Source organism: Crocuta crocuta, unplaced genomic scaffold, assembly GCF_008692635.1.
Source record: "Crocuta crocuta isolate KB4526 unplaced genomic scaffold, BGI_CrCroc_1.0 scaffold451, whole genome shotgun sequence".
In the NCBI taxonomy this organism is placed as follows: Eukaryota; Metazoa; Chordata; class Mammalia; order Carnivora; family Hyaenidae; genus Crocuta; species Crocuta crocuta.
In genome coordinates, this window is record NW_027527963.1 from 521,080 (window position 1) to 548,378 (window position 27,299).

A 27,299-nucleotide genomic window follows, 5' to 3' on the forward strand; every position below is an offset into this window, starting at 1 on the left:
AAGTATGTAGTGAGGGGCTACATGTATGTGGAGCTGTGTGAGCAATGTATTCAAGCAAGAAAGTAAAGAGAAAGTTCCCACTCATTCAATAAAAGACACAAAAAGCTAGTTGTTTATTAAATAATCACCAAGCTATTTTAGTCCATCGTGATGTCACCATAAATTGACAGTGAGATAACAGTTAATTTCCTAGTCTTAAAAGAGGAAAATCAGCTGCCTAATGAATTTTCTGAAATCAAGACCAGTAAAAATGATATCATTGGTTAGTTTAGATCACCAGAGTCCCTTGAGAATGAGAACAAAGCCAGGATGGGCTAATGAGCTCACCATGGTCTAAGGCTGCAGGCTGAAGCTAACCCTTAACCTGGTCAGTTATCTGCAGACTGACGTTAGGTGGTAGGTGAGACCTGGGAGGGGCGGCGGGGTGGGGGGCAGGGTAAATATTTTCAAAGTGGGTCAGTGAGCATCAACCTCTACCAGAGAAACAGGACCAAAGCCTGTTCCCAGCGAGTCTGCAGCAACTTCATTTAAGGAGAAGAGCTCTTCGAACAAGGCTTCTTCAGTGCACATGGAGATGATCCCTTCAGCTCTTCCTTTATTAAAATTGTATACCAATTTCAACCTCAGTTTCAGTCCGCATGTTTGATACTCAGGAATATTTCTATGATAAGCAGTTTTCTAACCACACTCTGAAAAGTTTTCTCTCTAGTTAAAAGAAACAGTGTCCTTGAAACCATATTATCAGTCATTATTCACAATTTTCAACCAACACAAAAGTGTTCACATGGTTCAAAAACGTATAACTATTTTCCATTCTGGAATTTCGATCAGATTCATTTTTCAAACCTGTCTATTTTTCTTCCTCTTCCCTCTCCTATAAATACTAGTACCTATTGTCCTTCATGTCTTTGCCTGTGAGTTCATCTTTAGCAGGGGTTGTTTTCCACACGAGTCCCATGTTCCCTGAGTCATGAAGTGTCTGTGCATAGTGATGTCTTGTTTGTCTCGGCACTGCCCTAGGAGTGTGAATTTGAACTCCATGCCCATTTAGGGCACAGGCTCATGCAGGTGTCTCTTCTTTCTCTCACAGCAGTAGGTAGGAGGCAAGCTTCCTTGAGGCTTCTCCTGACTGCTGGTGGAGTCTGCCAGGTCCATTTTCATGAATGAAACCATCACTCATCTAGACTTCCCGTCCCTGCCCTTCCATGCCCTTCCTGGAGAGTGGATGCATTACCAGTCTACGGATGCTACCCTTAGACATTCATGTCACTATCCTGAATCTCAGACCTCCATGAGCCCATCTGGCCAGGACTCCATGCTCACATTTCTTATCTTGGGTTTCCCTCTGTTTCTGACACCGGAGGGTTTTCCCTTTCTTGAGCGCATCTGTAACCTGTAAACTTGTTTTTAATAAAATTTTATCTCTGCTTGTTTGCAGAATTGTGGAGGGGGATTCTTTTGCATCTGTACAGTCTGGCTAACAGACCAGAAGTCTTGCTTATAGGCTTTAATACCTACTTTGTATCCCCTCCACACCAGATCTTTACTATATTGAATTCCTCCAACCCACAATTTTTTCCCTTAACATTAGAGCAAGATACTTTTAGGCGATGTTATGGAATGAGGATTTCCAATGATAAATTTTTCAACCTTTCTGGTACTCAATTACTTCTCTCACTAATAATTTTACAGATTCAGATATTGAGGTTAATTTGTTTAAGAGATGATTAATTAAATACAACTGGTATTAAAGAAACAGGCATGTTCTTCTAAGAGAGTTATTAGAATAAGAACATATATCTAATATGTACATGTGCCTCCATCCCCTAATGGATGACATTTTAAGAACAGCACTGACAGAAAAAGTGTAGCACTTGTCCAAGATCACATAATTCAGTAAAAGACCAAAAAGAGTTTCATTCTTTGAATTTCAAGGATCCTAAGCAAAACTAGCACCTTCTGATTTGCTTCTTCGGTCATCTATTGCCTGTTTAAACAAATTAGCTCATTATCTTCAAGCCAAGTAAATGCTAACCATAAGCTTTTTAAATGTCAGTTTCAAAAGCTTGCCTTTATGGCAAGTGTGTGTCAGGCCTTGTATCTGAGAGGCAAAGCCCCTTGAAAGTATTAGTTTCCACATCAGAAAGCCCAATCACTTTGCCTACCTGCTGGCTACCTGGATCCTCAAATGCCTGTACTCTATGTTATTTTTTTAAACACAAAGAAGCTTCTGTTTTCTATTTTACTGGCACTTTCCACAGCATAAATGGATATTATGTCCTCACAGGGTGAAGTGTTCTTTTAGGAATGTAAAGGGCAAGATTTGACTCTCGCTGAGTGAACAGTGTGGAATGTGACAGCTGGTCAATTCAGGGGCAAGTGATCACTGCCACAGTGAGCAATTTCTCCTTCAATTAGCAGCTGCCCCAGACACTTACAGAGGCCATACATCAATCTCAATACACTTCCTTATTCTCAATTCCAAGGAATACTCAGGATGGAAGCTAAAAATGCAAGGGAGGAAAGGAACAGACTCTATAATTCTTAGCTATCCCTCTCTCCCATCCATGGAGTGCCTCTGTCATAATGACAGGACCCTGGCCTATGTATAACCTGAGCCAAAACCTTATTTCTCCAAGCAAATGAGAATTTAATACGTATAGGAGCCAGTGGAGAAGGCTTCCCAGTGCTCTTTTCAAAATATTCCTTGACTCAGTCTTTTATTCAACAAAAATATTTTATTCAACAAATAATCTCTGAGTCCCTCATGTATCAGTCATTGTTCTAGGCAATGAAAACCCAACAGGGAACAAGACAGATAGAAATCTATGTCCTCATGGAGGGGACATTCTACTCAGAGTGTTAGGCGTGAAAGCGGATCTCACCCCTACACCACCTTCTCCTTCTGTTTTACAAGTAAGCAAATTGAAAGTGACAGGTTTGGCATGACCAATCTGGGCTTTCTCACCTCTCTTCTGAATCCTAGGCAATCATCAAATTGTGGCCATAGTCCATGTAGTAGGCAAAATAATGTCCCCCAAAGATGTTCTCCTCCTAATCCTTGGAACCTGTAGCTGTGTTACCCTAAATGGCAAACGGGAACTTTGCAGATGCAATTAACTTAAGGTTCTGGAGATGGGGAGATTATCCTGACTCATCTGAGTGGGTCCTCCAACTGTAATCACGAGCATCCTTTTGAGGGAAAGCAGGAGGCAGAAGAGTTGGAGTCAGAGATTTGAGGATGGTTGGCTGCAGGTTTTGAAAACAGAAGGGACCACAGGCCAAGGGATGTAAGCAGCTTGTAGAAGCTGGAAAAGGCAAGAGAACAGATTCCTCCCCTAGAGACTTCACATAGGAACACAACACTCTGACACCTTGATGTTAGCTCAGTGAGAACTCTTTTAGACTCAGACATCCAAAACTATAAGATAATACATTTGTGTTGTTTTAAGCTACTAAATTTCTGGTAGTATTTTTTACAGAGGCAATAAGAAGCTAATACATTCCATTAGAATCATTCTCCATTCCTTTTTCACTTTTCCTCACCCCATACTGTGTCATGTGTTTCACCATCTAAATCCTCACTTTATTTGAAAGCCGTGACATCTCATTGCTAATTGTTTTTCTGCCTTCAGTCGACCTTTGACACTGATGCCAAATTTATCTTCTTGGGACACTGCTCTGCACGTACAAATCGCCTTTTTACTCAAAACATTGTAATGTTTTATCTCTCTAAAGGATGGAACCTAATGATGAATTCCACACCCTCAGCTTGAACCAAGATCATTTAAATGGGCCTTTGAATTAGAATGCTATGATGACCTCTGTTCACATCATTCCTTGAAATATTACCTTCCCCTTTCTCTACTGAGGTGGAGTCTCCAGAAAGCTTTCCTTCAAACCCTTCTGAGATTCTGTGTGGCAGCTGGGTAGGCCTTACCTCATTTCTACTCATGTCCTGGCTCTCCAACTAGATTGTTTCCTAAGGACATGATTTATATCTATGCCTTATTGTAGCATCAGTACTTTGCTCTGTCCTGAATGTACTCAATGCTTGATGGAGATTTGCTGTTTACGATAATGGGAAGTGTCAGAGAGAGCAAATACTTTTGTAGGGTGATGTACCTACTCAACAATTTGCATTCGAATAATAGTTAATTACATCTGCCCACTTTCTTTCTCTGCCCTTTGCTTGATATTAAGTGATCTCTCCATATCTGAGAACTTCTGTGGCAGTAAGAAGTTTGTGCTCTGAATAATCCTTTAGTTATGGAGCTGGAAATAAGGGCCTAGAAGGACTTTGGAAGAGTGGGAAAGAAAAGCTTAAGATTGTTCATTTTAACATTTAATTAAAAAAAATACAGAAAATCAGAGAATAATTAGTAAACATCCATATGTCTGTCACCTAGAACAGTGGCAGTGTGCCACTTGTTAAACATGGCTTGCCGGGCCCCACTACACAGGTTCAAATTCAGCAGATCTGGGTTGCGGCCCGAGAATTTGTATTTCTCAGAACTCTCAGGTGATGCCACATGCTGCTGGTCCAAAGACAAAAGACACCCTGAGAATCATGGATAAAGAACTACTAGCTGTTAATATTTGAGAATGTTTCCTTTTCAAAATTAAACTAAGAAAAGTAAATTGGACTTTCTCTCCTTCCAGGCCCATTCTTCTTCCTCCCGTCTTTCCCTCCCAGAGTCAACCTCTAGCACTGCACTCCTAAGAAATAATATGAGTCTATAAACCAGATATAATACTTTCATCTTTCAAAAAGGTTACTCAAATAAAATAGTAAGAAATGCATAATTTTGCAACCTGTTATTGTATTCAATGTCTGGCTTATTCATTTTATAATGTTGTATTCCATACCAAATTTTATTCATCTAATCCCCAAATGATGGACATTTGGGTTGCTTCCAATTTTTTGCTATTATAGAATTCTAAAAACCATCTATAGTGAACATCTCTATACAGGTCTGCTTGTGCACATATATCTAGGAGCTTCTTTGGTGAATCTTCAGAGGGATTATAGGAGTTATACCTTTACCAGCAAACCTTAAGAGTTTTTGTTAACCTTACATTCTAATCAGCACTTAGTATTATCAGGTTTTAAATTTTTGGCCATCTGACAGTTACACAAATGTATTTCACTGTTGCTTTAATTTGCATCTTCCGGATTACTAGAGCGAATGAACAGCTTTTTAATTTTTATTATCTATATTGGTTCTCCTCTTCTGTATTGCCTACGTGTGACTTTCGAATTTTGACCATTCTGTTGTTGTTTGGCTTTCCCTAATAAATTTGAGAATCAAGGTTTGATTTTTTTTTAAGTGACTGGTAAGATTGACTTTATTTGGTTGTGATCCATGTTATCCATTTATATGCATAAGCACCACTACACCTACTGTTTCTCTCAAGAGTATGTTTATGGATCTTCCAAGGTTGAAGACAACACAAGTATGAATACAGGAGAAGTGGATGCTTTTAGTTTATTCTCACGGCCCAGGAGGCTAGGAAGAGGCAGCCAAGTTGAAAAGAAACTTTGAGAAAGTTACAAGATATAAACAGCAACACCCTTAGGATAACTGACATGAGAAATACATGATTAATGGCCACTATCTCTAATACAGTTAATAAATCTATTCCCAGCCAAAAAAATTTATAATCCTAAAAAGTCTGCCATTTAAAAAAGGGAGAAGGAAGGGTCTGCTATATGACAGGCACTTTGTATCTGTTAACTCATTTAACCTTTGTCACAACTCTTTAAGGTAGATATTATTATTTCCACTTTATCACAGAGGTAGCTGATGTTCAGAAAAGTTAAATAGGAGTCCGAGAACATACAGACTCAGATGCTCTGCAGGTGTGACCCCAAACCTAGTTCTTTCTACTACTCCCCGTGAAGGGAAAGCGAAACCTGCATGAATGTAAAATACAGGTTCTTCAGTACTATTCTTTAAAGGAATCGTAAAGATCAAGGATTTTCCAAAATCCTTGGCTGTCTGCAAATTCCATACATATGCTTATCTTGTTAATGTGTATTTTATTTTTTTAATTTTTAATATAATTTATTGTCAAATTGCCTAACAATATGTCTTTTCATCAGAAGGAATGGAACAATTTCAAAGTTATAACTTTAAGAAACAAAGGTCCAAAATGGCAGACAAATCAAAAGATGTTGTGACATCCATTATAAATCTTATGACATATATATCCAAGAACCTTTTATGCAACATAAAAGGTCCTATATTTCAGGGATATATAATACACTCTCAAAAATAAGTATATTCTTCAAGAAAAAGAAGAATTAATCTATGATCATAGAACAGTGTTGCCCATAGGTTGTGAGATATCTTAACTGGGGTGTTAGTTTCACAGATGTATACACATTTGTCAAAACTCATCAAATTGTACATTAACATCTGTGTACTTCACTGTATATAAAACTTAACTCAGTTTTCAAAAAGTTTTTAAAAGTATTAAAGTAATTTTTTCAATTGTAGAGAGAAAGCACGAGCTGAGGACATGGGCACGGCAGGAAAAGAGAGCAACAGAGAGAGAGAGAGAGAGAGAGAGAATCTTAAGCAGGGTTCACACTCAGCATGGAACCTGAGCAAGGCTTAATCCCATGACCCTGGAATGACCTGAGCCAAAATCAAGAGTTGGACACTCAAGAGACTGAGCCAGCCGGCGCCCCTTAAAAGTAAATTTATAATTGCTGATGGTACATCAAAGTGATGGTCTTCCAACTGAGTTCCCAGCTGTCTTGGTAATGGTAAAGCAGACAGAGGTTCTGACCACTTGCTCTGCGCTGTTAGGCAGGATGGATGCTCCCCAGACAGGGTCAGGACAAACCCGGCCTCTGGGAGTCAGTACTGTCCTGCCCTAGGAACGTCCAGTGGGAGTGGTGCCAACCCGAGACCGTGTTCCTTCCAGACAAGGGGATGCTGGGCATAATTCTTGATCCTAGTGTTTATTCTCATCCCTTTGCACACAAAAAATTCCTCTCCCCTGCCAGATACTAAACTCTGTGCCTCACTTGCCTTTTTTTTTTTTTCAAATAGTTTATTGTCAAATTGGTTTCCATATAACACCCAGCGCTCATCCCCACAAGTGTCCTCCTCCATGCCCATCCCCCCCTCCCCCCCGCATCCATCAGTCCTCAGTTTTTGTCAGCATTCAAGAGTCTCTCATGGTTTGCCTCTCTCCCTTTCCCCCACCATTTCCACCCTTCTTCTCCCCCACGGTCCTCAGTTAAGTTCCTCCTAATCCTCCTATACGTGCAAACATATGATATTTGTCCTTCTCTGCCTGACTTATTTAGCTCAGCATAACACCCTCAAGGTCCATCCATGTTGCTACACATGGCCAGATTTCATTGTTTCTCATTGCCATGTAGTATTCCATGGTATAGATAAACCATATCTTCTTGATCCATTCATCTGTTGATGGACACTTAGGCTCTTTCCATGTTTTAGCTATTGTGGAGAGTGCTGCTATGAACATTGGGGTACATGTGCTCCTATGTGCCTCACTTGCTTTTAAGCAATGAGGTAAAGGTCTTAAATCTAGAACCAGAGGAACCTTTTGCCTTCTTATTAGACCTTTCTGTCCCTTGGGATACAGAGATTCAGTCCTGAGAAAGAGCAGCACATGGCCACTGTGCTAAGTCTCCTTACGTGCCCTTTAAAAACTGCCGGAGACAGAAAAGTTACGTAGCCGAGAAGAGCCTGTCATCTTTCCCATGACAGGGTATGTTCAGTGTTTACTGTCATTTAAATTTCCAGCCCCCCATCCGTCTGGCCTGGTCACCCTCCATAAAGGGAGGAAACAGACATTTTTATGAACCTTTACTAGGTGAAGAGCTCAGTGGCGGGCACTGTCACATTCCTTGTCTCACTAGGACCTTTAAAACCATCCTATGTGTTTGTACTCCGTGTTGAAACTTTACACATGAGTCACCTAAGGCACAGAGAGGTGAAGAAACTTGCTCAAGGAATCACTGATTCCTCAAGCCAGCACTCAAGACTAAATCATTTTTGCTACAAATTCAGAGCTCTCTCTTTAAAAGTCTGTCTCTGCCTAATTGGGACTAAGTCCAAAATAACAAAAAATACTATATACTCAGTATGTATTATATAACTGCACTTTGTGTCACAATAAATCTACCACTGTTTGTGCCCACCCTTGCATGCGATATTGCCAAAAATGCCTTCAGAGTCTGAGATCTATTTAAGAACTAAGATTTATTTTCAGGGTGGTGTTCTGCATTCTACCAGGTGCTGGCCTGCAAAACACAGTCTTACCCCTGGATGGTGTTGCTGGATTTGGACTCTGTTAAACCAGGATCAAGTCTGTTCCAGCATTGCCTGCACTTATAAGAGGCCCAAATCTCTACAGCCTGGCAAGATGCCGTGCTAATAAAGCTTCTTGATAATTATACAGTGAAGTGGCATGCTCACAGTGTGCACTAAATACAAACAAAAGAGAAGTAACACAGCAAAAGTGGCAAAAAGCAATTTCATGAATCAGAACACAAAACAGGCTGAATCTCATTTACAAACTAGAGCTGGCATCAAAGATTGTGAGCGGCCCTCTCCGTTGTTAGAGCTGAAGTGAATATTCACATCCCTGCTCTCACCTGCTCTCACATGCCCACCTCATGACCATGGGAGGCTAGATATCCGTATCATTTAGCTTAAGAGATCCAGGGCCAAAAAAAAAAGAGTGTATGTGCATATTTATGATCTTTTCTTACATTCAACAGATTCTTCACACAGAGAATATAGTCTGTTATGTCCACATAGCCAAAACATAACTTTATCTCTAGGTGTTTTTTCCTTCACATGGAAGATGAGCCTAAGAAGGTAATCATACATGAAAGCTCAGATGTGGACATCTGTCTCACTAGCAGAACTCCTAATTGTAGCTGCTGCTGGCAAAAAAAAAAAAAAAAAAAAAAAAAAAAAAAAAATGTCCCCCCCCCCAACCGTGNAAGACATGTCCTCCTCCACACAGCTGTGCCAGATAATATACAAAGAAGTAAACAGTATTTGGAATCATTGTTTGCAACTCTGTATTTTATTATTATATTATTCCAGTCCATAATTTGCATTTTCAAAAACTAAAATAGGAAAAGAGTTGGGTGGTAGCTTTTCAGGTACAACCATTAATAAAGATGAAAGAAGATAATTACTTCATGGTGAGAAAAATACAGCCTTAGAATATAGGCAACACGGGTCTAACCTCCAGCTCTGCCACTGAGAAGATATGTAATATCAGGAAATTTCCTGTACTTGACCAAGTCTACCTTTCCTCATCTAAAATGGGGATGGTAATACCAACAAACCGTATTATTACTGATCTCTGAGAGTCAGCACGAAGCTCCCAGCTGTTATGCTACTTAACACAGAGCCTTGATTAAATTTCTACTTGTGATCACTTAACTTGTCAATCTGTTTTGGGTACCATGTTTCAAGACGGCAGAGAAAAACATGTGCAAAAGAAGTTGAGGTAAACCAGATGACTGCATACCACAAATGCAGTTTAAACATCACCTCCTCTGTGAAGCTTGCTCTGGTGGAGTGTACAGTCTAGTGAAGAGAAACAGAAATACACTAGTTAAGTTAATATGTAGTGTGTCAGATGGTGATTGTGCTTAAGTATTATGGAAAAAACAGAACAGGGATGGAAGTAATGGTTGAAATTCAATAAGGATGGGCAAGGAAAGTCTCACTGAGATATCATTTGAGTAAAAGCCCAAAGGAGATGAGAGAGTGAACCATGTGGACAAGTAAGGGAGACACCTCCAGATAGAGGTAACAGTATGTGCAAAGGCTCTGGGTTGAAGCTTACCTGATTATTGAGAAACAGCAAGACTGCCAGTGTGCTGGAGAGGATGGGAAGTGGAATAACAGGAGATGAGATAAGAGGGACATCAGGAGCCAGGACATGTGGAACTTTTCTTCTGGGATGATGTGGTATAAGGTAGGAGAGTCATGAAATCTAACAAGTTTTATAAAGTTTGTGTTCAGAATAGAGTGTAGGGACTTAAAGGCTTGAGGCAGGGACACTAGTTATGGAGTTACAGTAACTCAGGTGCTACATATCAGTGGCTTGAACCAGGGTGATGGAAGTGCAAGTGGAGAACAGTGATTGAAGGGAAAGCCAACAGGGCTTACTGATAAATTAGATGTCTACTGTGCAAGAAAGAAAGAAGGCAGAGATGGCTTCAAGGAATTTAGCTAGAATGAGAGAAGCTGTTAAGTGCGGTGGGGATGAGCATGGAGCAGGTTTGGGTGGGAAGGAAGATTAGGAGTTCAGTGTTCAATATGTTAAGTTCAAGATACCCGTTAGATATACAGAGGCAGGGAAGTAAGCAGACGAACCTAAGAGGTTTTTTTAAGTTTAATTATTAATTTTGAGAGAGAGAGAGAGCGCAAGTGGGGAAGGGGCAGAGAGACAGGGAGACAGAGAATCCCAAGCACTGACAGTGCAGAGCCTGATGTGACACTTGAACTCACCAACCTTGAGATCATGACCTGGGCCAAACAAAACCAAAAGTCAGACACTCAACCGACTTAGCCACCCAGGCATCCTGAACATATGAATTTAAACTGAAGAACCAGTACAGTTGCAGTATCTGTTTGGTTGGCATATAAATGGTGTTTAAAGCCTGGAGAGTAGATGAAATCACTGCAGGAGTGCATGTAGTTAGAGCAGAGACTAGGGTTCAAGGCTGAGCCGCCCAGCACCACTGTGATAAGTGGACACCAGTCAATGGGGCAGATAGGCTGTCAGAGGCAGGAGGAAAACGAGGAATTCTGAAGTCCTGGAAAGTAGGTGAAAAAATTCTGTCCTGGAGGAATGACTGGTCACCAACAATGTCACATGCTGCAGACAGGCACAGCCAGGTGAGGACTGAGGAAGGATCACTGGCTCCCTCTGGAAGTCACACGACATTGCCAAGCACAGTTTTCACAGAGTGGGGAGGGCAAAGACATGGATGGAGTATGTTCAAGAGAGAATGGAAGGAAATGGAAATGGCAAACAATTGTGGACAACTCATTCCAAGCAAGACTTGCTCTGATGCTGATCAGAGGAATGAGGTGGTCTCTGAAAGGAGATGTCCAGTGGTGTTTCCTTTTAAGATGGGGGAAATAACAGCATATTTGCATGCTAATGAACCAGTTTGGTCGAGAGAGAAAAACTGGTGATCCTGGACATGGGCATGCTGGGGGAGGGGAAACTGCCAAGATCTGTCCTTGAGCAGACGACATGGAAAGAAATCTGGTGCACACATGCGAGACTGATCCTCACTATTTCACAGACGGTTTGTCCCTAGAAGTAAAAAGGAAACCAGAGTATGTGGACTCAGATGCAGGGGTGAAAGTGGGGTGGGGAGGCAGGCCTTTGATTCCAGGAGAGAGAAGAAACTATTCAACAGTAAAATTTCATAATCCCAAAAAGAGCTATAATTTTGATCCCCACAAACCGATACTTTTTGTTACATGTTTTTCTGTAGGGAATATCACAACTCTCCTCTGTTACCTCCTATCTAAAAAACCTAAAATGTATTATAGATTCTTCTGCTTATTCCTCCATTTTATCAATTCCTCTAGCTTCCAAACAGAAGTGTCATAAATCCACTTCTTGTTTCCTCTGCTTCAGCCTGGGTCCACTTCTAGCTTGGATTCCAGCAAAAGCCTCCTTACCAATTTCCTTGCTTCTGGACACAATACTTTCTCCATATATGAACAAATATGGAAATTATTTATTTATCAAGATCTATCAAGTGTCAAATTATATGGCTCTGGGTTATATATTAAACAAAGAAAACTGTTCATCATTATTGCTGTAGCCATACAGATATTTAAATAATAGCAAATATTTCCTGGCTTAAAAAAAAGTTCAGCACCCCCTCCACATGGCATTGGAGGGCTCTTCATGATCTTGCTTCTGCCTGCCTGCCCAGTTTATACTCAAGCAAACGCTGTGCCAAAGGACTAGACACATTCCCTCTGCTTTTGACTCATCAACGGATGTAGAAAACAATGGTGCAGAGAGATAATGAGGATATTCCAGTGAGCACTTCCTGCGGATATTATGAAGCAAAACATTTAAATTACATGCAAACAGTGATCTCATGTAGATCAGCCTTTGTGACATAACATTTCAGAAGCCTCTTAATGCCTCAGTCATTTGCCACAGCTCAAAGAAGCAGACATCTTCCTCGTGTCTCCTCAGTATGCCTTTTTTTTTAATTTTCTGCTTCCTCTTTTCTCTTTCCCCCATGCCAACCAGGCACAGAATATACACCAACTCTCCACCTTTGTTTAAACCCAACCTATGTCACTTCTGGGAATTTGTGTAATTGTGTAGTACATGAAAGGGTGAGAAATAATTTTAACCGACAAACAGAATTCCTATTTTATCATCTGGCCATTTTTAAGGAAAGAGAATCAAGCCTCAAAGTACATGTAGTACTTCTGCTGGCTTCTTTGATTCTGCTCTCTTCAAGAGGCAGAGCAGAATTCCTCTCCCCTTGAGTCTGGGCTGGACTTGATGCCCAGACTTCTAAAGAGAGTATCTTGAGTGAAGGTGAGCAACTCTGGAGACTCGGACAGACAGGGCTCTGGAGTTTCCTTCTTGCCCCCGCTCTGCTACATGGTGAGGAAACTGAGCAACGTATAGAGAGCCCCACTTGGTGAGGAACTGAGGCCTTCTATAAACAAGCAAGCCTGTGAGTGGGCTCTCTGGGAAGTAGATTCTCAAGCAGGAGTCAAACACTCCTGCCCATCTCCTGAGTGCAGCCTCCTGCACAGAACCTGGGCCAGAACCAGTCAGACTACTAAGCCGCCCCAGAATCCCTGAACCACAGAAACTGTGACATAAGCCATGTGTGTTGTTCAAAATCACTCAGCTTGGGGCAATTTGTCATGTTGAAAAACACCACGAATACAGTACTTATGACCATCAAATACTGTGTAATAAACAAGCAGCTCTGCAATTCTAAATCCAGGTTACTTCCACTTTGTTTCACTGCCATGAAGTGATGCAAATAGAAAAATATGATTCACAAATTTTTAAAGATCCTCATCTCTCACTCTTTGTTTTTTAAAATCTTCTTAAATATTAATTTTCTTGTCCTCGGGGTGCTTTGGTGGCTCAGTTGGTGAAGCGTCTGACTTCAGCTCAGGTAATGATCTCATGGTTCATGAGTTAGAGCCCCACGTCAGGCTCTGTGCTGACAGCTCAGAGCCTGAAGCCTGCTTCNGATTTTTAGATGAGGATATAATAAGAAAGAATACAGAGTACTTACAATTTATAAAGCAATTTACCTATGTAATCTTACCTTTTACTAAATGAATATAGATATCAGCACATATATCTATTGAGAGTAGCAATATTATTGACAACCACCTTAATTCGTTAAGAATGCATAAAAAATAAAAATTATTTAATAATTAAAAATCCTAATTATGTAGTTCTGGGTTAGATATTATACAAAGGAATTGTTTATGCTTATCTGTAACTTGTTCCAGACCTCTACTATTCATTATTTTCAGGGCCTATGTAAACTTCTCAAAATTATATTTTTAAATGACCTATTACATTAAAATGTAATGCGTTCGAACAAGTGCTAGAATGGTTATCCTGAAAGTACTAATGAAGACAAGCTTCATGTTGAATAAAACATAGCCTTTGGTCTGAACCAGATTTTCTGAGCATTAAAAATGAGATTTGGGGAAATATAGCCCATCAGTCTCAAGCTTTCATTCACCCTTCCTTCTTCTTCTGGATCAGCAGTGTAGCCTCAGGGATTTAACCTATTAGCACCGTGTTTTTCATCTGCTGTTCTTAACAAATGTTTTTTCCTTAGGGAAGTGGTTACCATCTTCTTTGTAAAATACACTTGTGTATTATCTAAAGGGCAATGTGGAAAAGCAATGAGAAAAGATCATCACCATCATAACATAAAGTCCAGAACAAACGGAAACTTTGCGGAGTACTTTTGTTTTCCTTCTAAAAACAAGGCCACAAGAAAGAGTATCGCAGGGGAATAAGTGCAGTGAACAATTTATAGGTTTTTTAAAAAGGCCACAAAACTAACTAATTCTTTAAGACTAAAATAGATCTAGATCAACGGACAGTTTGCAATTAAACTCTGCTGCTTTTTGTAGCTGTATTTTCATCTAGCCTGACTTAGAATTGGAGGATTATGCAGAAAGCCATAATGTTTATCTGTTCCTCCCTTACTTTTCAAATTTAAGACCCAGTTAGCACGAGATGTTGGCAAGCAACTACCGTTGCCTCCACTGTCTCATGTAAAGCATGTATGGGCTTCTCTCTTGATGCTATGATGTAAACAGCAGGATGTGCTGTAGGAGACCATAGCTTGCTTCTTTCCTCGGTAATTTCTCAAGCTCTCAAAATTCAGTCTTCTCTGTAAACTAATGAGTTGAATACCGAACTCATTTAACATTTGTCTCATTACCATGTACTGATAGTTAATGTCTGGTGTACAAGATTTACATCTTGAAATTGAAAAAAAATTTCCAGCAAGTAACTTCCTTGCTTCGTTTTTTAAATAGCCTCACTGCCTAGACCAGTGCTCTGCATATTTCAGTGATTCAACAGTTACTTGTCTAAACAAGATAATTCAGAAGGAAAAAATGAGATTACTTTAAAACAAGCAGAGAAGGTCATAGAACCTAAATTCTAGAAAACTTTATGTTTGCAAATTGCAGATGGAATTACACATTTGATTCCATTAATGCTTTATTTTGTGATTTCTGGCAGACATTAAATTTCTTTGATTCATCAAAGTATTTATCTCACAAAACACTCATAAAAATTACGTTTTTTTAAATTTTCAGTTTTTTTTTACAAAAGAAGATATAAATTTAGATAGTTAGCTAAAATGCTCCTTTATCACAATGGAGAAAAGTTATCATGTATCCTGTACCCATGTATAAGTTGTAATAACAACTTATATTTGCATCGAAGAATTGTAAGTATATCAAGTGTGATAAAATAAAATCAGTATGCTAAAATAAAAATAAAGAAGGAAAAAAAAATCTCCGATTCCAAATTAGATTTCTATTTAGTAACTAGAGTTGACAGAGAAAACAGGTATTTCAGCCCAGCCTGAAAGACATTATTGGATACAATCTCCAGCTCAGATCAATAAGACATTTTCAAAGAACTTGCATTATTTCACAATAATGTCTTCTATAATGCCTATAAATACAAAAGAACACTTACCTCTCCCATGTCATAATAAGCAATACTTCAGGGGAGGACAGTAGTTTAGAAATAGGTCATCTGAGATAGAGAGAAAGAGTTGAATTTCCCCTGCACTTCTTTATTAAACATAAAAGAATTGTCTGGTCACAGAAAAAAATAATGGCAAATGACAAAAATAAAAACTGGTCCAGTGCCTAGGTCTAAAAAATTCAGCAGTAAGTCTGAAAGAAATGTGACAGCAGACCTTAAAATCATGTTTGCTGCAATTTTTATCATTATGCTTCATGTGCACATCATGGTTCTTCTCTGGGGTTCACTGGCCCAGATAAATATGAAACATGCTCCTGTAACTCTTTTATCCCCGGTGAAAATTTCCTCCTGGAGTCTGTCTGCAGAGTGATTGGAACACTTAACATTACAAGTCATCAGAATACAGCCAGATCTCCTTGTTTTCACCCTCAAGTCCTGCCCTTGCACAGAGCCACACTAAATATACCAGTGTACCTCGCACCCCCTTCTTTACCCCTTTAACTGCAGGGGAAGAAAGTAGATGCAGTCATCACTTACAGCAGAATTTTTTTTAAGTTTATCCATTTTGGGAGAGACAGAGTGAGTAGGGGAGGGACAGAGAGAAGTGGGAGAGAGAGAGAATCCCAAGCAGTCTCTGCACTGGCAGTGCAGTGCCTGACGCAAGGGCTCAAACCCATGAAACCCTGAGATCATGACCTGAGCTGAAACCAAGACTTGGATCGTTAACTGAGCCACCCAGGCATGCCCCATTCTCCCAACAGAATTTTAAGAAACCCTCGTTCCTGTATTATTACTCTATAGCCAGAATATTGTCCATTGTTGTTGTTGCTGAACAGTCAACAACATAGCAGACTTACAATATTATGTTAGTTTCAGGTACACAGCATAGTGATTCGACAACTACATACATTATGAAATGCTGACCACAGTAAGTGGAGTCCATCTGCCACCATACAAAGTTATTACAATATTGCTGACTATATTCCCTAAGCCATACTTTTCATCCCTGTGTCTTTTTTATTTTCAAACTGGAAGTTTATGCCTCCTAATCTCCTTCCCTTCACCTGTTTCACCGTCCTCCCCTCTGGCAACTATCAATTTGTTCTCTATATTTATAATTCTGTTTCTGATATGTTTGCTTAATTTTGTTTCCTAGATTCCACATATAAGAGAAATCATTTGGTATTTGCCTTTTTTCTGTCTGACTTATTTCACTTACACATTGCCTAGATTTGAATCTCAGCTTGGCCAGTTTTTAGTTATGTGACTTTGGGTGAGTTCCCTAAATGCTCCATGGCTGTTTCCTCATCTGTTAAGTAGGAACAAATAATGACCACCTTTTATGGCTGTTAGAAAGATTAAGTGAATTAATATATGCCAGGTCCTTAGAATAGTTTCCACGGGAAAGGCAGTTATTTCCAAGGTCCTTACCCCACAGTCCTCAAACCACTCAAATATACAGCCTGGGCTGGCTATCTTTTCTCCCTTGACCCTTCCTCTTCTCGTCGTCATTTATTTTCTCTAGCCAACAGATCTTTGACCTTTCCAAAATAAATTATTTTAGTCTCTTCAAGCTTCTCCAGTTTCCCCTCCCCATACTTTGAGAATTAACTCCATTCTCTTAGAAGGGAGCAGGAGAGGGGAAGATTGCAAAAACTTACCCACTACAATTCTTTTCAAAAATCTGTCACAGAAGTTTAGGAACAACTATGATCCTGATTTCTAAAAAAGGCACTGTTCTATCACACTTTAAGATTACACCGTTAATGAAAAGAATGCCTAAAAATGTTTAACTAGTTGAAATATTTCAAAGGAAGAAGAAGCAAATGAGGAGATAAAATATTTTACTGAATCTTAAAAGTCTTCCTGAATTTTCCGTACTATGTTCAGACTTTAGTAATCAATATTCAGCTTCTCCATTCAAGCAGTTTTCCAGAGTCAATGCCTCTGCCCTGACACTGGTCACTAACAAGTACCAAGACATTTTGTGAACAATCAGTTAAATAAACTATTAACTGACTGTTTACAAAATCACACTTCATTTTAGCTTCCCCAGTAATCAGTTGGAATCGGTGTTGGCTTACTCAATACAATTGGAATCACACAAAGGGAAAACACAAATTTATTTTGCCTTATTTATGAGTAAAAACAGTGAAAGGCATTTTCTTTTAAGCTTAAAGTTAGGGGACAGCATATCAGGTTAAGGCAGGGACTGCTGTGGTTATCACTTGGCCTTAGATAGCTGGTTATACCATGTGGCTAAAGACCTCTTCATATAATTATATCATTCCTTATCTCTCCTAAAAGCTCTATTAGTTCTATGTCTCCTTTTAAAAAAGCATAACATTTATTGATCACTTTTAGTGTCCCAGGTAAGCCCTTAGCATGCATGAACGCATTAGTTCTTCACAAAAACCCTAGGAGGTTGATCTTTTCATTTTATCCATTTTGTAGATGAGAAAACCGAAAACCAAAGGGATTAACTAATTCCATTCTGGCTACTTATCAAGCAAGTGGTACACATGGGATTCAAGCCCAGAGCCAGCAGTCTTAACAATTACTCCCAGCAGCACCTCGGTGGCTCAGTCGGATAAGTGACCGACTCTTGATTTCACTCAGGTCACGATCTCATGGTTCATGAGATTGAGCCCCGGATCAGGCTCTGTGCTGACAGCGTGGAGCCTGCTTGGGATTCTCTCTCTTCCTCTCTCTCTGCCCCCACTCACACACATGCACTCTCGAACTCTTTCTCTCTCGAAATAAATAAATAAACTTTAAAAAACAAAAATTAAAAAAAAAAACAATTATTCTTAAAGCCTTACTTGTGCCTCTCCATCTTAATTTCAAAAACTTTGTGAGAAAAAAAGTACTTCTGTATGTACACAAAAGTAACACTGCCCTGGGTTTGTCTACATAGCTATAAATTTGAAGATAATTCTGAAAGTCATATACTGCATCTTCTTAGTGGCCTTGGTTCTGTCAGCCAGATTAGTTTTTTTTCTTAGCACAGCAGAGTATGTCTATTCTGTTCTCTTCATTCCTTTTCTCTGAAGAAATTATTCTCACAGGATAATTATTCTCTCAAAATAATTTTTTTTAATGTTTTATTTATTTCTAGGAGAGAGAGAGACAGCGTGAGCAGGGGAGGGTCAGAGAGAGAGGGAGTCACAGACTGAAACAGGCTCCAGGCTCTGAGCTGGCAGTCAGCACAGAGCCCGACGCGGGGCTTGAACCCACGAACCGCGAGATCATGACCTAAGCGAAAGTCGGACGCTCAACCGACTAAGCCACCCAGGCGCCCCTCTCAAAATAATTTGGAACTGAGTGGTGCCAATGCTGGGGAGAGGGAGCAGGTGGGAGAAGGTAGAGAATAAGGAGACTCAGCAAGACCTTTTAAAAGCTGTTTTTGGAAATCCTCCCCTCAGTAATGTTACTAAGTCTCCAGTGAAGTTACTGAAGGCTTCTTAGCTCCATGAAATGATTGGTGTGCGTGAACTTTCGTGAAGACCAGTGAAGAGTCCTGGCTTCCTCTCCAGTCATTCCAGGGTAAGGCAGAGACAGCAGGAGAGGATGTGGGAACATGGAAGCAGACAGACCAAGGTTGCTCAGGAACCCAGCAGGAATCTTCGGAAGAGCTCTGGACAATCACAATCTGGGACCTGTAGCTGGACCTACTGTAATCAGATCCGGAAGTAAGCAGACGCCCTAGTTGAGAGTGGGGTTATATATTCATGTAATCAAATTCAAACCTCTCTATTAAAACAGCTAAAATTTTAAAAACTTCTAATACCACATGTTGCCAAAAAGGTGAAGCAACTGGAACTCTCTTCTGTTGTTGGTAAGAACACATGTGGTACAGCCACTTTGGGAAAGAATCTGGAAGTTTCTTATAAAATTAAACATACGCTGGGGAGCCTGGGTGGCTCAGTTGGTTAAGCATCCGGCTTTGGCTCAAGCCATGATCTCATGGGTCATGTGTTCGAGCCCCGCGTCGGGCTCTGGGCTAACAGTTAGCTCAGAGCCTGGAGCCTGTCATCAGATTCTGTATCTCCCTCTCTCTCTGACACTCCCTTGCTCATGCTATCTCTCTCTCTCTCTCAAAAATAAATAAAACATTTAAAAAAATTAAACATACACTTAACATATGACCTAGCAAGTCCCCTCCTATAGATGTATCAAAGAGAAATGAAAGCATTATTTTCACACAAAGACCCAAATGCAAACAGTCACAGTGGCTTCTTTCATAATAGTGGCTTTTTTCCATAAAACTGGAAACAACTCAGGTATCTATCAACCGATGAATGAATAATCAAACTGGTATAGTCACACCATGGAATAAATCGCTCATCCACAAAAAGGAATTGGGACACCTCGATGGCTCAGTCAGTTGAGCATTCAAATGTCGATTTTGGGTTAGGTCATGATCTCACAGTCAGGCTCTGTGCTGACAGCTCACAAAGCTTGCTGGGGATTCTCTCTCCTTCTCTCTCTGCTCCTCCCTCACCCGCACTCTCTCTCAAAATGAATAACCATTAAAAAAATAAAATAAAAAAAATGTAACAAATTACTGATACTTGCAACAACATGGATGAATCTTACAAAGAACTGAAAGAAGTGAAAGAAGCCAGACACACAAGACTACATACTGTAGGATTCCATTTATATGACATTCTAGAAAAGGCAAAAACAATAGTGACAAGAAACAGAGTAGTGATTGTTAGGGGTTAGNTGAGGTGACAGAAATGTTCTATATCTGGATTGCAGTAATGGGTTACACTTGCCAAAACTCATCAAGCCATACACTTAACATGGGTGAATTTTATTGTGTTAAATTATACCTCAGTACAGCCGTTTGCTCTATTTAATTAAATCATCCTTACAGGTAGTCATAAAGAAACACATGTATCCTGTGGTTACTCTCTTACAGAAGGGCAGTCCCACTCACTCTGCCTTGGTGATTTTGTTGCACATTTTCATGGGTTCCCCCAATCCCCATTGCTGGTGAGACTGTTCACACTTTTAGAAAGAGAAGTTTAATCAAAGAATGACTCAGGTTGAGTCTCTTAGCCAGTACAAAGTTGTTTTTTGGGTCACAATTTTCCCGTATATTTAACTAACTAAAAGCTGAACATAGTCTTCTCAGGGCACAGAATCCTAGCTCTTGGTTTATAACTAGGGCTATCAGATAAAATACAGGAAAGCTAGTCAAATTTAATTTCAGATGAACAACAAGTAATTTTTAGTTTAAGTACATCACAAATATTCCAAGGAACATGCTTTTTAGTTGCTGTATCTGGCAACCTCATCATTAGTCGATGGCCTTTTCAATTTTATTTATTCACCCACATAATTAACCAATTAATTAATTAACCAAGTAATTAATAAATTGATTTCATATTCATGGTTTAACTGCAAGTACTTTTAGTGACTTTGGCTCTAACTCTCCCCTCAAAGAACCACATTTTAGACTACTGGAAAATGACTCGTTTAGGATCCTGTTAGTCAAATTGTGATCTGCAGACTTGGGGCGTCTGCATCAACTTGGTGCTTGTTAGAAAAGAACCTCAGGTCCCACCTAGACCTACAGAATTCAGAAACTGCATTTTAACAAAATCCCCATGTGATTCACACGAACGTTAATGTCTCAGGAACACTGGTTTAGAAAGCCATGTTTTAGGAAAATTCCCAGGGCATATAGCAGGATGGATTGAAGGGAAACTGAGTGCAAGTACAGAAGCCTCTTACAAGAATATTTTAAAAGTTCAAGCACTGCTTCAATATCTGAATTACAGCAACAGGTATGAAAGGAAAGGAACTGAAGTAAGAAAAACTCCAATGGAAAAAATCAATGGAAATTGGTAAAGGACTGGATGGAGGAGAAAAAAGAAAGATGTCATAATCTGAATATAAATCAAGTAGAAGCAGTCAAGTGTTTTTAGTATCTTTGACAGTGGTTTTCAAACCTAGCTGCATTTTGTAATCACCTGGGAACATCAAAATACTGATGCTTGGGTCCCAACTCTAGAGACTGATTTTCGGTGAAGCCTGGGCATTAAAATTTCTCAGTGTTTCCCAGGTGATTCTAATGTACAGCCAAGATTAAGATGTCCCAGTACGGATGCTTCCAATCTATTTGTTTTCACTTCAAGTAGTGATTTTCAACCCAGGCTACACTTTAGAATTATTTGGAGAGCTTTAAAAACATATCAGTGTCTACACACTGCCCTTAAAGATTCAGATTTAATTGGTAATATTTTAGAGTTCCTCAGTTGATTGTAATGGGCACCCAGGGTTGAGAACATTTAACTGAAACATACAATTTGACTGATAATTTATTAACTACTTTTTCCAAATAAGTATGAGTGAAGAGGGAATTTAGTACTAACAGAATCCAAACCTTCTAGTTAGACGAAATATAACCCAAAACATTTCATTTGCTTGTTATAATTTCACAATAAAATCTACTTGGAATTGGCTACAATTTTCATGTTTTCAAAACCTCATTTTGAATGCCTCCCTACAAAAATCAGCTGATGACCATTGCAACTGGATAACCATTTATGAAATGAGCATTATTCAGACATTTCCAAAATAGTATGAAATAAGTTGATTCTAATCACAATCACAATTATGTATTGTAAAATAGAAAAAGGTCCTGGGGTGGTGGTGGGGTGGTGAGGTAAGGAAATAAAAAGTCTGAAATCTATTTCTAACTCAAAGTAAAGTCTCTATCAAGATTCAGCCCTATCTAAAGTCTAAATTAAAAAAAAAATCAAGCAGAACATTTAAGTACTTCGTAATTAACTTGTCACTACAGTCTTATTTCATAAATATGCAAAGTAAAACTTTCTTTCAAAAAAGAAAAGGTTTCCAAATGACCTTTTACAAAATGGAAAATTGGCTTACCTCTTCCCTATGATTCTTAATCGGCATACAAAGGATACTTTGTGTCTTGTAGCCTGTAATTTGGTCAACTTCTGCATTGAACCGAGGATCCTGGTAAGGAAAAGAAATTCAATTTAATGATCGACCTGTTCAAGGATAGATTTGATTTTTCCAACTTATAAGATTAGAAAAATCTAACCTTCAACTTACCTCGTTACTCTGAATGACAATTTTATCATTGGGAAAGACATAAAATCATCTAAGTACATATCATCTCTGACTAAGATAATTTTATGTTTATGTTATGTTTTTAGTAGCTAGTGTTTATGAGAAACAAAACAATACAGACTCAAACCAATGTTCAGAATAAAGGAAATTCAAAGTATTAACCGACTTAGATAGGATTCCTTAGATTCACAAAAAAGTGGCAACTCTCCACCTCGGTAACATAATTTGCCTGTGCCCATCCCACTATCTGATTCTTCTGGGCCATCCCAAAGAAAAGCATCTCTGCTCTGAAACTTTTCCTATGAAACCTAAGAACTCCAAAATGATCAACTTAATACCAACTTTACTTTCCATATAATAGTTTTTTATATATCACCTCAGTACTCTATTCTTCTATCTCAGGTCTTCATAGGAATTTTAAATAATTTCGTGTGTGTGTACATAAAACAAGCTGTGTGGCCTCAATCAGACTGTAAAGAACTCCTTAATTTTTGCATTTCTTTACCTCTTACAAATTATATCATACACATCCAATAACCACAAAAGACTTCTGAGAGGTATAAAAGTTCTAAATGTGGGTTAATGAAAGAAGAGTTTAGGCTATTTTCATTGAACTTTAGATTGGGAAGATTAAAGTTAGGCTGTAAACTCTATGAGGGACTTTTTTCTTCTTCTTTTTTTTCTTTTTTTGGTTTGTCACTGTATTCCCAACACTAGCACAAGAACTCAAAAGCATTTGTTAAATAAATAAAGGAATGAATTAACAAATAGTATCACAGTTATCAGATGTGATCATTTTTAGTTTATTATACCTTAAAACAAAACTTGTAGTAAGGGGGAAACCATACTAGGGGAAATGGACAGATACTACTGTATCTGAAGATTAGAATGTAAACACACATACCAAACATAAACATCTGAAGGAGTGCTGTTCCCCAACAATCGATAGTCTTGGGAAGTTACATGTTCAACATAATAATAGCAACACTGCTCTAAAAACTCTGCTTTTGGAATTCCCTTCAGAGAATATAGAATAGCAGATTGGAAAATCCTCATCTTTGAAGATCATTTTTTTTTTAATTAGTCTAAAGTCATGCAAAGTCAAAGCTATGAATGAAGTAAACAATTACACTAGATTCCATCAACTGGGGTCAGAAATAAGGCCAAATTTCCCAAGAGAGCCAAACTTGGCTTTAAAGACAATTTCAAGAGAAAAGTTATAAAATAGTGGAAAATCAGTATAAATATTTTATATTTTAAATAAACAGTGCTGCATTTTTGGTTTTTTTGCAAACATGCTCAAAGCTATGTTGAGACAGAGAGAAAACTTTGGCTACATATTTTTTTAAAAATCTTAAATAACATACTATATTGGAATGTTCTAAAAGGGCAGACAGGATACTGATATTGAATTAAAAACATAAAAAATTATTAACTTATATAGTGGGTTATTCTACAAGCTAATAATCAAAGTATGAATAAAGATGCATCCTCAGCAATTTTTTGTTAATGAATATTTAAATTACAAGACCAATTTGTAAAGAAGAGGACTTAACTCAACTATCTAATCAAAGCAATAGAGTTTGACAGCCTGTCATTAATAGGACTTTCAAAGCTTTGGGGTCATTCTAGGAGTTTAAAATCAACAGCAGCCTGGATTTCATTTCATTGAAGGAGGTAGGAGTAATGTATGCTTCACATTCACGTTAGGTGAATTTGGGCATCTCAAAAAATTTTCCTAATAATGCAAACAGGGCAAAGGCAATACACATAGAGGACTTTTAACTGCTCTAGGCCCAGCAAACACCAAAGAAAAAATGGAGCAGTACTATTATGGTGATTATTCTTTTCACTGTTTATGAGAACAGTGTAAAAGAAAACATAAACCTTGGATATCCACTTACTAAAATAAAGCAACTGGTACCAGACTTACCCTCCTACTGAAAAATGTAAGACTAGACTAATATATGAGACAACTAAACTACAGACCACATAAAGGGGGAATACACATGACAACCAGGCAATTCTCTGACTTTCTTCAGGGGCATTTTCTTGCTGACAAGAAATAAATAAATAAATAGTGAAATAAATAAAGAAATGAATGAATAAAGAAGGCAAACTCTTCTTTACATGAGAATGCCAACTAAAACATATAGAAGGTATGACGGAGTTAGCAAATCAATGGAAATACGAAAATTGCCAAATGTAGGTTTATGAAGAACAGAATATTTACACAATATCAAGGTATCTCCCCATAAGATATATTAATTACAATAGAAAAATTACACCTTTATAGTGGAGAAAACTAGTAGACACCACTAACCAAGTTTTCAAAATTAACATCAACACTGGGATAAACTAAATTCACATGCTTCTTGATAACATATGCTGAGAAGACTTTGGGCATTTAATAAAATGTATATTTAGTCTTTGTCCCAGGTTCTTGCACAGAGTTCCTAAAGTCCCTGTAATTCCCTGAGTAACAGGAAAGTCTTTTGATAGTGAACACAAGCCCCTTCCACCATACCAGTGTTCATGCTAATGAGATGAGTCATAAGTGAGTGGGCCCCAGAGAGCATTGAGATGGGGACTGGCTACCAGAAAAATCAATCAACTTATTATAGGGTTAGAACTTTGAGCCCCACCCCTGACCTCCAGAGAAGGGAGAGGGGGCTGGAGATTGAATTCAATCACTAATTGCCAATGGATTTAATCAATCATGCCTACATAATGAAACCTTGATTAAAAAAAGTCAAAACAATGAAGTCTGGAAGAGTGTCTAGGTTGGTGAAGATATCTACATGCTGGGATTGTGGTGCAGCCCCTGGAAAAGGAGTGGAATTTGTGTCTCCACCTCCTTTTATTTATTTTTTTAATAGGATTTCTTTCTTTCTCTTTCTTTCTTTCTCTCTTTCTTTCTCTTTCTTTCTTTCTTTCTTTCTTTCTCTCTTTCTTTCTTTCTTTCTTTCTTTCTTTCTTTCTTTTCTTTCTTTCCTTCCTTCCTTTCCTTTCCTTTCCTTTCTTTTCTTTTTTTAAATTTATATCCAAGTTAGCATATAGTGCAACAGTGATTTCAGGAGTAGATTCCTTAATGCCCCTCACCCATTTAGCCCATTCCCCCCTCCCACAATCCCTCCAGCAACCCTGTTTGTTTTCCATATTTAAGAGTCCCTTATGTTTCGTCCGTCTCCCTGTTTTTATATTATTTTGCTTCCCTTCCCTTATGTTCATCTGTCTTGTATCTTAAAGTCTTCATAGGAGTGAAGTCATATGATATTTGTCTTTCTCTGACTGAGTAATTTCGCTTAGCATAATACCCTCCAGTTCCATCCACGCAGTTGCAAATGACAAGATTTCATTCTTTTTGATTGCTGACTAATACTTCATTCTGTGTGAATGAAGCATTTTATATATATATATATATATATATATATATATATATACACACACACACACACACACACCACATCTTCTTTATCCATTCATCCATGGATTTGTCCCCCACCTCCTATTCTTTGCCCTAAGGCATCTCTTCCATTTAGCTGTTCCTGAATTATATACATTATAATATAACAATAATTGTAAATATAGTGCTTCCTTGAGTTATGTGAATCATTTTAGCAAATTATTGAAACTGAGGGAGGAATCATCTAATTTGTAGGTGGGCAAAAATGTGGGTAGCTTAGGGACCCTGTTTGAGGCCGGTATCTGAACTGGGAACTGTGGACAATCTAGTGGGATTGAGTCTTTAGACTGTGGGGATCTGTGCTAACTAGTAGTAGTATAGTGTCAGGAGTTAGATACGAGTGGTTAGGGCTAACCACTAGCAGTTACTATCAGAATTGAATTGGGTTGTAGGATATCCACCTGGTGTAGGAAAAGTGAAGAACTGACTGTTGTTTGGAAGACCAAACAGGGTCTCATCATTGGTATCTGTGATATTTCTGCCCAAAATGCCTACTTTGAGTCTTCTCAAAAAGACATTTGACAAAATAATTAGCCTGTACACTCAAAATATATGCTAAGAGAGATAAAGAAACACTGTGAAACTATTCCAGATTTAAGAAGACTAAAGAGACATGACAAGCATATTCACTATGTAATTCTGGATTAGGCCCTTAATCAGAGGAAAAAATAGCTAAGAAGAACATTAATGGGACAATAAACTAAATTGAACTATGGACTATTAGGTAATAGGATTATATCCTAAAATGTCCTGATTTTGATAAATATTACAATTATATATAAGAATACTCTTATTAGAAAATATTCACTGATTTAGTAAAAATATTTCCAACTTATTAAGTGGTTCAGAAAAAGTGTACACATATTACTTACATGTATTGTATATACAAGAAGAAAATGATAAAGCAAACTGAACAAAACATAAACAGCTGGAGAATCTGGGTAGAATATATATGGAAGTTTCTTCTACTAGCCTTATAATTTTCTCTTAAGCTTGAAATTCTATAAAAATAAAAATAACAGAAAACAATATAGTAGACTTGCCAATTTATAGGCAATTTTCTCTCACAGAGTGGCATTTTTAAGACAATGTCTAAAGATTATTAGAATATTAAACAAAGACAGATATAGTGTTTCCCAAACTATGTTCCCTGGGGTACAATTAGATCATGACAGATTAGCAGATTTATCAAGATTAAAATCATTGATATTGTTACTTCTTCCCTCTGAAATTCATTCTGGAAATAATTTTATTCATTAGAAATTCTTTGAGAGAGCTCACTATTCTTTAGGAAAATTTCCTGAGAAAGTAAGATATACAAAGTGAGAGATGGTAAAGACTTATTTATGTAGATAAGGAATGTAAAAGGAGGAATTAAGTCATCAGGGTGGGAAGAGCAGCAGCTACATGGTAAAGCCATTTGAATGGCAATGAGACCCTT

General features: G+C 38.3%; 1 protein-coding gene across 7 annotated transcripts in view; it reads right to left on the reverse strand.

Annotated features, from left to right (window-relative positions):
• Positions 1 to 27,299, reverse strand: part of PDE5A (phosphodiesterase 5A) — a 142,452-nt gene that overhangs the window by 89,987 nt on the left and 25,166 nt on the right. For all 7 annotated transcript variants that reach the window (XR_013332361.1, XR_013332360.1, XM_077752772.1 and 4 more), the window contains exon 3: positions 22,186 to 22,275. Coding sequence is in view for 5 of the 7 variants with exons in the window: in XM_077752772.1 (XP_077608898.1) it covers positions 22,186 to 22,275 (90 nt within the window). In the remaining 2 variants the exon portion in view is untranslated. The remainder of the gene's footprint in view (positions 1 to 22,185; positions 22,276 to 27,299) is intronic.